Source organism: Podarcis melisellensis (assembly GCF_964234715.1).
Source record: "Podarcis melisellensis genome assembly, chromosome: 3".
NCBI lineage: Eukaryota > Metazoa > Chordata > Lepidosauria > Squamata > Lacertidae > Podarcis > Podarcis melisellensis.
Window position 1 is genome coordinate 112,951,360 of NC_138530.1, and position 12,166 is coordinate 112,963,525.

General features: G+C 39.2%; 1 protein-coding gene across 3 annotated transcripts in view; it reads left to right on the plus strand.

Annotated features, from left to right (window-relative positions):
• PPP3R1 (protein phosphatase 3 regulatory subunit B, alpha) overlaps nt 1–12,166 on the plus strand; it is a 39,653-nt gene that overhangs the window by 20,975 nt on the left and 6,512 nt on the right. For all 3 annotated transcript variants that reach the window (XM_081906630.1, XM_081906631.1, XM_081906632.1), the window contains 2 exons: nt 5,427–5,466; nt 8,650–8,826. In XM_081906630.1, coding sequence (XP_081762756.1) covers nt 5,427–5,466; nt 8,650–8,826 — 217 coding nt within the window. The remainder of the gene's footprint in view (nt 1–5,426; nt 5,467–8,649; nt 8,827–12,166) is intronic.

Below are 12,166 nucleotides of genomic sequence, written 5' to 3' on the forward strand. Positions count from 1 at the left end.
TCTGGACTGAGGGTAGTGTTGTTTTTTTCCTAATAACCCATAAACAGGAGTTATTATTATCAGCAGACAAGTATGGTGTTTACATGATGTACAAACTAAAATTTATTTTGAAGGTGAAATGCATATAAACACACTAAGTTTGTAAGTTCTTCCTTGATTCAAGAATACTTAAATGTTGGGCAAAACTATCATCTTACATCCTTCCTTTGTTTTGTTTTTGGCAATAGTTTACCTTCCTTTCTCTCTGCCAAGTTTCAATTCCAAGAAGCGACAAAGTGTAATTTTACTGTAGCACTTCTTGTGGGAGCAGAGGGAGAGTGATTCATGTTGACTGAGATAATGTGTCAATACAATATCCACTAAGATGGACACTGTCATTTTACTATGGTAACTCATCCATCAATTCTAGGAAACCAAGAGTCCACTCTAATGCCTAATCCACTGCTTCTACTTCCTTGGCTGTATTTTGAGCAGGTGGAGCATTTCTTCCTAATTTCATTGAAACAGTAAAATAGTAAAAATGAAAATTTCACATATATTATGACCTGTTTTTCAAAGCTGCCTGTTTCCATGCATCACGCTTTCCACATTCCTTTCCACATTCTTCTCTGTTGGTTCATTGATCTCTCTCATACCTTCAACCTAATACTCCCCTCTAGTAAGAGAGAGAGAGAAAGTGTGTGTGTGTGTAGGAACAATATAATTATGCAATTCTCTTTTAAGCAATCAGAGGAAAATAGTGAGTTCGCTTTTGAATGGTTCCTCGGGGTCAGTGTTTTTTTTTAAAAAAAGATTGCTTCTTTTGCAGATGCTCTGCTACACACAGATCCTAATTTGCTTGAGTGTGGAAGTATAACTTGCCTCTGGAACAAAATGTGATTCTCTTACCAACTGAATCCCATTTAATTTATGTCTAGTCATGCTGAGGTAACATGAAACTTTTTCTTTTGAGGCAGAAGACCGTAGGTGTCTTATTTGACTTGTACAGCTTCATTCCTACCCCATGGGTTGTTGGTAACAGCACATTCCAACAAAGCTACATGGTTTGGTAGACCACGTAGCCTCCAAATCAATGAAAAGTATGTTTGATATTTCTCTATATGCTTAGCATTGCTTTTCACTAAAGGGTTGGCCAAGCAGGTCATTGTGTGTTCATTAGCCATCCTGTCTAAACTTCTTTTGTCTGTTATTTTTGTATTGCACATAGGTTAGACTGCTGTGTAGTTTTCAAATTAAAATATCTGTGTAACTTTTTTCTCTCCGCATGCTTGCTCAGTAAAAGGACCACATTCTCTTTCTCTCCACTTTTTAAGAAGTGTCATGGCAATCAAACGTCTCTTGGACAACAGTGGCCTAGTGATGTGTAGGCCTCAGCATTCATTGTTTCTGATAATATGGCAAAATAGCTCAGAGGAACTTTAAGTTTTTGTGTTGAAAGTAAATACTTTTTAATTTGACCAAATACTTTTAAATGGCCAAACATTTTAAGGGCCTGTGATTTAAACTCTGATGTCTCCATTCCTGAGATCTACTGCTGTGATAGGTCTGTGCATTACAGCCAAGTCTTAAGTTGATTCCTCTCCATGCCTATAAATAGTTAGTGAGTCATAGACAACTGCTCCCCAGGTTAAGTGTCTGTCAGCTGTAGACCTCTCTTTCTGTCCTCTGGTTTTCAGTGATCTTAATACTAACCTTTCAGTATCAGGTTAGAAAATCTTCACTGCTTGAAGTCTCCTTTTTCATCCTCCCTCAAAAGTTTGACCAGATTCCTCTGTCGTTAAGAAGAAAAATAAAAACATGACATTAGCTGTGCACTTTTCTGAGTTTGTTATATTACCAGTCTGGAGAGTTGAACATAATTATGCTTCTTATTTTCAGAAGACCTTGTTACAACCTGATACATGCATTGCACCTAAAGAACCCCATTTGAAGTCTGTAACTTCCTTTTCCATTCCATCTTAATACTGTGACCAGATGCAGATTCTAGGGCTTCATATCAACTAAAATTTTTTTTCCTCACCTTCCCCCCCACTTCCCTCAATTGCTCTGTTTACCATTCCATCCAGAAGTTTGGAGCCTCACGTCTGGGGACCAAATGGAGACTGCCAGCCTCTCTTGTCTGGTTCTTTACCTTGACTGTACTGTGTCTTTGAACTGAAGCAATGTATTTTACTTGACTGGATAGAGAGGTGTAGTGTAGGAACTGCAGAGTTTATGTTACTGAACTATAGCTTGCCATAGAAAGATAGAAGTCACATCTGTTGTTGCAGCCACTGCTGGTATGGGGCCCATGCAGGGTTGCCCATGAGGCAGTGAGGTTCGCTGGCTGAAATGAATTCACAATCCCTAATCTAACATGATAAAGAGTTCCGGAGAACACAAAAGCTTGCACCCTATCTTGCGATATTTTGGTTGGCTTTATAAAAATATTTCCCTAACGTGGATTTATTTTGGAATAAAGCTGCACAGTGTTTGAACATAGTCACTGGTCTACACTCTAGCTAAGCAATGTACAGCTATATGGTAGGCACACCTGCATTTGCTCAGTTTGGGGTGATGCATGAATTGTGTCCACCTAGAGAAAGCAGATCTGGCCATAATGACACATGATACAGCATAATCCTAACCATGTCTACTCAGAAGTCTGTTCTGTTAAATCCATTGGGGCTTACTCCTAGTATATTATAAACTGTATAGATTTGATAGTGTCTGTACTTTTCTCTCTCGGTACTTACTTACTTGGTTATTCCCCAATAACCGAGTTGTGCTATGGTGTTTGTAGAAATAGGTGTGTTTTATCCTTGAGTGACTTTTAATGTTCTTGGTGCCATCCTTTGCAGTTTCTCTGTGAGTGAAAAAACCCCAAACCCCAATCCTTGTAAATTAAACAGAGTAAAAGAGGGTGTGAACACTTCTACTCCGTTGTGACAATGTGATAAGCAGGTGCTTGGGATTAATACTAGATTTGATTTGGGTTTATTTGAGTTTTTACTCCAGATGTTACTGTGTGTTTAATTGGTTTTGGCTATTCCATTATCGGTATGTTGTATTTTTTATACAGTCAAACCTTGTTTCCCGAACAGCTTAGTTGCCGAACAAGTCGGCTCCTAAATGCCACAAACCCGGAAGTAAGTGTTCGGGTTTGCGAATGTTTTTTGGAAGCTGAATGTCCGAAGCGGCTTCCGCTTGAATGCAGGAATGAGAGAGAGAATGAATGACCAATGAAAAGGGTTAAAGGACCCTCTGGAATACTGTGGGAGGTAGCATGGAGGAGGAATTGCAGGAGTAAGGGGTGCTAGGTGAAAATCACCACCCTTCCTCCAGTGAGAGCCTCTGCTTGAGACCCTTCCACCAATCAAAGGAGCTCTGATATTTGCAGGAAGGGTATATTTGGATCTAGGGTATATTTGGACTAGGCTCTCACTTTGACCAGTTACTGTGCTAAAAGCCTCAAAGATGACTTACGGGTGGCGCATGCTCATGGTAGCTTTGTATACCCAGTTTCAGCACATAATTAGGCTTTGGGAACTGTACTGTGAAAAAGCAGTGTTTTTCTTCTGTTCCACCTCCATGTTCTTTGCAATTAGCAGCTATGTTGGCTGCCAGCCACATAGAAATGTTGAGGATGTGTGCCGATTTAATAAAATAGCATAGCTTGTTGTGCAATTTCAAGTTGCTTGTACACCTTTAAGTGTAAGAGCAGAGCTATAGGATTTGGAGGCCCAGGTGGTATTGCCTTCACACCTTAGAGGTAATTGGGAGGATCTAAGGTAGATAAAGTGATTCGAGCTGTGAATTAGGTTGTGAATTCTGTATGCGAAGACTTGTTAGCTGATGGAAAAATGTATCGGCCACCAAAGTGTCAGTTCTTTGGATAGGTATCTTTTTGGGGTGGGAAGACCGGAGAGAAACATCATCAAAATGGTGACAAAAAAGGAAAGAGGCATACCTTTTTATGTGCTGATAGTTTATTTACAGAATTGTTTATTTAATTCACCTGCTTGAGGTGTTTCAAGCTTGCACCCTTTTTCAAAGGCAGCACTGTTAGTTGGTTCTAAAGGCCCAGATTATTTCCATTTGCCAAGTGACCCCAAATAGCCAGGTGCTCAGAAGTAATCTGAACCTTTAGAACCCCAAGAGTGGTTTAGTCATGCTGGCCACATAACCCAGAAAGCTGTCTGTGGACAAATGCTGGCTTCTACGGCATGAAAGGGAGATGAGTGCCACAACCCCAGTTGCCCTTGGCTGGACTTAACCGTCTAGGGGTCCTTTACTTTCACCTTTTTACCCCTGGAAAAAGAGCACATCTGAGGATTCAGTTAAATCAAATAATTACCTAAATAGAATTCTTTTCAGGAGCCAAGAGCTTGTGTCTTTTTCTTTTTTTGTTCCAAGACTACCGTGAACTCTATGCATTCTGCTCTGACTCAGCTGAAAGGCTACTGTAGAAATGTTCAATAAAGGTTATTGAGCATTTTTTTTTCTAGAAAAAGAGGTGCTGGAAGTCACCATGAACACCTCTCTCGTTCTCTTATAATGACAATGGCACCCACCTGAGAGGTGCTGGAACTCAGTTCTGGTGAGTTCCTGCTGAAAACAGCTCTGGAAATGTCATAATACAATAACATCAATCTAAATCATTATCACAATGCACACATTGAAATAAACAGGCTTGTTACTGCAATCCATTGATCTCAGTGAGTGTACTTTGAGTATTACCTGGTTGGCTAGTACTTATAGTGTTTCAGGGTGTTTTTTTCATATATAGCATGTAAAATCTTGAGATGTATTTAGACTTGGACCTGTTCTGTTCTTACATATTTTATATGTAAATTGATTTAATATTTTATTAGGAATTTTATTCTTAGCTGCTGATGCTTTTCCTGGGAATAAATTCAGTATATCAGGAATTATTATTTATTATGTTTCTGTCCCACTTTTACTCCCAAAGGAGCCCATGGTGACAAACATCAAAATGTTAAAGCAATGCAATTTTAAATAAAAAATAACCACGTTAAAAATATTTTAATATAATCATTTAGAGCATCTAAAAACATTTAACTAATACTGTACTTCACAGTTATTAATTTCAAGGTTACCATATCCAGTAACTTTCAGGCATCAAATGCTTAAGTAAACAGGATGTTTTTGAATAGTCAATAATGAGGGATACAGCTTAGCAGGAAGGAGATTCCACACACAGAGAATCGCCTCCAGGAAGGCCTTGTTGCAGGTCTGTGCCAACAAGGCAGCAACCAGAGGTGGCACCACTACCTATTAATGACTTAGAATGAAATTTCTGGTGTATGTGGTTTTGGAAATAAAAACAGGAAACAAAAATAGGTATATAAAAGATTATTATTTAACTTCACAAACAGTTTATCAAGGTGCATTTTTAACTGTGTTTCCCCACCCCTTTTTTTCAGGGAAATGAGGCAAGCTACCCACTGGAAATGTGCTCACATTGTAAGTTCAAACCTACGTTAACACTTTTTTCTACTAAGCTATGATTTGAAGGCTCTATATAATGTAATTGTAACATCTTTATAACTTATTTCGTAATTGTATGAAGTATGTCTTAGTGCAGTTCTTAGTTATTGCGTTCTTATAATGTATGCTTCTTCAGTGAATGTTTGGGGTTGAATCCAGCAAAGTTTGTGCACAAGCCGAATGGAATTCCACTTGCACAGTAAGACCTCACACTTCACAATCAATTTCAAAGGGTAGGGGATTGAACAGATCTTGGTGGTGTGGTGGGAGCTGTGTGTGTGAGAGGGGGGAGAGGGAGATGAAATCCCATTGTGTAAGTGGAAGTACGCTTGCACAACATTGAATTGCAACCTTGCGTATTTATGGTAGAGTCTAAACCAGCAATTAAAAACCCATGTTAATGTGCAGAATGTGCATCTATTCCAGTACATCGTGTGTCATGCTAGCTGTTCAGCCTGAGACCTGTGAATGTATCTGCCCTCCACATAGAAGCATCTTGCCAGACAGGGCTTCCACCTCACAGGAGACACACTTTTCTCCCCAAGGACTCTTCCCTCCCCCTGCTCATGTTGACACCGTATGTTTCAGCACACACACAACAGTGTTAGTAGGGCTGTTCATGCCCCCCCCCCCCATTTCTATATGGATTTGGTAATCTGGATTGGCCCTGGAGTGACCTGACTTGATTCCAGAATTGAGATGGTGATCAGGAAAAACTAATATTTGCCAATCTAAACAAATAAAAGAGACAAGACAATGAACTAACCACTGCTAATAGAATGAGGGCCTGGTAGTATAGGAAAGAATTACACACACCAAGAGAACAGCTGTGCTTTCCAAAATAGGGCCAAAATTGGAGGAATGTGTGACACTGCCCTAAATAAGATAAGACAGACAACAATTATTATTTTTAAAATAAGAGGATGGAACTGCTGGTTTTCTTCCATCCTTTCTTTCCCCAATCAAACATGGGTATAAGGCTGGAAAGGACTAGAGGAAACTCAGACAAGCTGAAATATTAACAAAACCACCAAACTAACTGATCACCAACTTTTTCAAACATTCTTATATTGTGTCTGTTCAGAATTTAGGAGACAGTGAATTTGGGCTTTCAAATAATATCTCCTTTTACTCTAGATCTCGGAGGCTACCGTTACCCCATGCACAGCCCAAACTGGTTACACAGCCCTGGTTGTTAAGCTAAGACACCCTTCTGGGTTTCTTGAATATGACGTTGATTCTATGGCATAAGAATGTAACTAAAGAACAGAACAGTTTTATTGGGTACCCTTTCAGTCTTTAGCCAGCAGGCCCAGCTCCTTTGAGTTCTCTCCCACTTCCCAATTTATCAAAGATCCACTTTTAAATTGTAAACCTTTACAAAAAGGTTACATCTTGCCTTTGTCATTTATAATCACAAAGTTGCACTATCTAGGTTTCAAGCATCTGCACTGGTTTCTTGTAGTCTTCTGGCCTTGATTCAAGAAGTTCTACATACTGAGAGGGATCACTTTATTTTCCTGTATCCTGACACAGTCATTGAAATGGAGCAGTTTAGAAGCGAAATGCATCTTTCACAGTAATTCCTACAATATTCCTATAGGCATGGCTTATCTTCTTTTCACAAATGGTGGTCTGCATAAAATCAGTGAATTCATTATTATGATTTGATTTGAAACAAGAATTAATAAGTTGCATCTTCATCATAGTGGTTACTCCTGCACATGAATTTCATAAATTTTGAACAGCATAAATATACAAAGAGGTGGGCGGTTTCCTAGCTCCAAATAATACTTCAACTTTAGACACCTAAAGCTGGGTGTCTTCTGAAGGCAGTATGAGGTTTTCTTTATTACAGCAGAATTGACTGACTGCATTTGACAGCCCTTTTAATTATTTGCATGATACATTTAATCTTTTTTAAAATGTTATGTAACTCTTATGGGAAAATTCCAGAATAAAGTTCTGCTGGAATTAGTACTCTGACCACATTCAGACAGAGCAATCTTAACCCTTATCTAGGGAATGATTGGAACAGCTGAGCCACACCATCATCACATTCAAAATTTGGGTAAAAAGGGGGGGATATTTTGAGGTGTGGTGCCAAGGTGCAGCAGAGGGACCCAGATCGGACCCCTTTTGACGGTGAAGCATCTCCCCCATCATTAGTGAGCCTGGGCTTCATTTTACCCCCCAGAAACAAACACCAGAGGGTTAGAATTGCTCTCTCAAACTACCTTTTTCAATATGAGAATTCCTTGTTTTCTCACAGACACATTTGAATTCTGTTCAAAGGAGAAATAAAACTGTAAATATAAAGCATTTTCTGCAGCCATTGTTGTTTATAAACTGCTATATGGCAGGTTTGGGTTTGTTTCCCTGTTAGATGCATGGCAGGTAAAGCTAAACTGTTTTACTCTACCTTTCATTGTGACTGCAACTTTTCAGGTGCTGATTTCTTGTAACAGTTGCAGTTTAAACAAACTTTTAAAAATCGATTGTGTTCCACCTTTTGATGGAATTTTTTTAGCCAGACTTAGACGTTTTTCAGTACTCATGCAGAAATGAGGTCCTGGAATGAGACCATGCCCATCCCATCAACCAAGAAAACAGATTTGATTTTCTTCTCTCCTGCAGAAAAGACAGCTGTGGTGAATTCAGTTCAATGCAATCTAAGCTAGTATCTGAATAGCACCTTTTGTATTTCTACCTAATCACAAGGAATTGAAATTGATACAAGATTTAAATGATTGAATTTCTTTTTGAATGATTATTAGCTGACTCCTTTTTGAAGATCCTTGATGATGTTATATGCGGTTTAACAGAGCGAGTCTATGATAAAGCAGGATGGATGTTTATATCGTTGAGCAGCCATGTGACTAGAATTAGCTAGCATTATCACTCCTTTGAACATTTGAGTCAGCATACAGTAGTTTATAGTGAGCTGTAAGGTTAAATGTGTCATGGCATGCCCTGTGAAAAAAGGTAAGCAATTTGAATTGGGAATGTTTAAAGCTAACCCTTTTGTATAGAAGTATGTAGAGTTCCTATATACTTTTAAAGAAATACCACTACATTGCAGTAAGTCATTGCTTCATATAAAATAGTACAGTGAACTATTTCTAACAATATACTTTTTTCTCTTTCCTTCCACCCCAGTTGATGCAGATGAGATTAAACGATTGGGAAAGAGGTTTAAAAAGCTTGATTTAGATAATTCTGGCTCTCTGAGTGTGGAAGAGTTCATGTCTTTGCCTGAGTTACAACAGAATCCACTGGTACAACGAGTAATAGATATATTCGATACAGATGGGAATGGAGAGGTAGACTTCAAAGGTAAGAAGCCATTCTCTCGATATATTAAATTTAATATGTGAAAGCAGTGTGTTCACACTTGGACTCTAGTTAAAACATTCTGCTGAAACTTGGCTTTTTGGTTTTTTCCAGTGCAATCCTATACATGTCTGCTTTTTCAGTCCCATTGAATTCAGTGAGACTTACTCCCAGGTAAATGTGTGTAGGATTGCAGGCATTGTTTGAATTAGTACATCCCATAGAATTTGTGTGATAATTTGGTTCTTTGCTTGGGAAATGGTTCATGAACTAAGGAGGAGGAAGTGGAATGGTCACCATTTTGGGGTACTATTTTGTGAAATTTATGTTGCTGCTCAGTTGTTTGGTGAAGGACCTCTAATTTTCCAAGTGCATAGAAAGTTGTCTTTCCTATAGCATTATAGGGAACATACCAATTTAAATAATGGTATTATGTAAGATCATTTCCCTTAAGATCTAACTTGTGACTAAGGCTGCAGTTTTATCACATACTTATGAGTAGTCCCTTGAACCCAGAGGGGTTTGCTTCTGAGTAGGCATGCATAGGATTGTGAATGCTGACAACTTATGTGAGGCTGTTAACTGCCAGAACATATTTAAAAACTTATTTTGGCTTCCACTTACTTAGACTTGTTTGAAGAAAGTCAAAATCCAGCAAAAGTTCAGCATTTTCCCCCCCTGTTTTAATGGGAGGTATTTTAAACATATTCTTGATTCTCCCATTAATTCAATATTACTTAAAGGAGCTTTACTTTGGCTTCATAGAGTCCTAATTTGGGGCATATATTACATGACAGAAAATCAGCTCACATATTTGGCTATAGTAATCTTCACTAGTTATTGCTTGTCACTACAGGGTTTGACACACAAAATTTAGAATGTGAACATTGAAGCTCTTATTTTAAATTCTAAAATTGGTCACTATCTGACCTTAACTAGGATGTGAATTTCAAAAACATAAATAGCTGCTCCACTGAAATACAATTTTTCTGCAAACAATGGCTGGGTCTCGTGCAGGTATACAGATAGTGGCTTAGGTCTGTAAGTTGATAATATGCAATTCATAATCTCATTGTAGTAATCATCATTTAATGCCCTTGTTTCCTTTTTCAAATCTTAACTCTAATTTTTCTGTTTGCAGCATAGGTCCTAAGGGGGCAGGGTCTAGGAATGAGCAGCTTTCCTTCATACTAGTACTGGCTCAAGTTATTACCCAGAATACCTGGGTAATGTGGAAATCTGGGGCCTTAATAGGATTATCCTTTCACCCATATGCACATCTGAACAGTATTATTCATATATTCTCTCTCCCCCCCCCCAAACAAGGGAAGTGAAATAATAATAACCTGGAGTATATTTTATTTTAAGCATTTATATTCCACTTATTTGCACTACCAAGACACTTTGGCCTCCTGAGATAGGGTTGTATCTAATAGCACCTTCAAGCAATGAACTTGATCCTTCAGGAAGAATGCAACGCTATCCAGAACAGAGCACACAACCATTCCCAAATGAGACAAACAGTTTAAATAAAACTATGGAAGCAATACAAAGCAAGGAGTTCAGGAAGTTTTCTCCCTTCAGTTTTAAAGGGAAAGCATGCCAGGTACGGTAAACAGTAGCCTCACATTTGAAGATGGGTCTGTCTTTCCTAATACTCTACAACTAGATATTCCAGTGAGCACAACCCAGCTATACTGATTTGCTCTGCCTGAAGATATTCTTCTACCCAAGAAAGTATCAAAGATGTGCATAACTACGGAAGCCCTTTAGTTGTTATGTTCTTATATTGCAGGACACTTACATTTGAATATTTTAAGTCACCACCTACTTTTAATTCAGCCTTGACATAGTTTCAAGTTTTTGGATAAGGTTAGGATTTGCATTTAAAGTGTCATTTGTGTGCAGCTTTTTAATGAAAAGCCACAATATTACAAATTAGAAGGATGACTTTAGCACTTGAAAACTACATTATGTATGTTTAATAGTTAGAGGCCTGCTGCTCACATGCAGTTTTTCTACATATTTTTGCTGAATTTGACTGGTGCCAAACTATAGTGACTATAAATATATGCTTGTTTGCCTCCCTTCTTAAAATGTAGAATATTTTTTACCTTGAAGGGAGTAGGTGGGGGACTTAATAATAATAATAATAATAATAATAATTTTTTATTTGTACCCCGCCCATCTGGCTGGGTCTCCCCAGCCACTCTGGGCGGCTTCCAACAAAGATGAAAGATACACTAAAATGTCACATATTAAAAACTTCCCTGAACAGGGCTGCCTTCAGATGTCTTCTGAATGTCAGGTAGATGTTTATCGCTTTGACATCTGATGGGAGGGCGTTCCACAGGGTGGGCGCCACTACCGAGAAGGCCCTCTGCCTGGTTCCCTGTAACTTGGCCTCTCGCAGTGAGGGAACCGCCAGAAGGCCCTCAGAGCTGGACCTCAGTGTCTGGGCAGAACAATGGGGGAGGAGACGCTCCTAGACGCTCCTTAGAGGTCATAGCATCTGAAATGCAGTCAACTTTGGTTGGTTTCATTCTTTATTGCCACCTCTTTTAGTTGTCATAATATCAAGCCTCTAACTGTGAGTTGGAAACTATGGGTGCTTTTAGTTGGGGGCGTTACCTCAAAAACGTCTTATTCAGATCCAATTTTTGAGTGTACAATGGGCACACAATTATCCACACACTCTCATTCTTTCAGTCATGATGTTCCTTGCTTTTACACCACCGGCCGTCCATATGAGTGGGCAGAGCTTGATGAAACCATATGTAGACTGCTTTTCTGTCATTCCCCTGCCCTTTGCTAACTTTTTTTGTTCTGGTCATGCTCAGATATTTCTATCCCTGTGCACAGATACCTTAAAAAGAAATCAAAGAAGTGCAAAAGAGCACAATTGTGAACATTCTAAGCGTTAGCATGTTTCACAATGGGCAAAATGAAAGCAGGGGTGTGTGTGGAAGGGGGGGGGGGAATGATTTCCATTTGGTTTTTCTTCATAAATTGATACTGAGGTCTTGTCCAAGACTATTAATTTACCAGTGTGGTGTAGTGGTTAAGGGCGGTAGTCATGTAATCTGGGTAACCGGGTTCGCGTCTCCGCTCCTCCACATGCAGCTGCTGGGTGACCTTGGGCCAGTCACACTTCTTTGAAGTCTCTCAGCCCCACTCACCTCACAGAGTGTTTGTTGTGGGGGAGGAAGGGAAAGGAGAATGTTAGCCGCTTTGAGACTCCTGAAGGGGAGTGAAAGGCGGGATATCAAATCCAAACTCTTCTTCTTCTTCTTCTAACTAAGGCTTTTAGAGGGACATGGGTGGCGCTGTGGTCTAAACCACT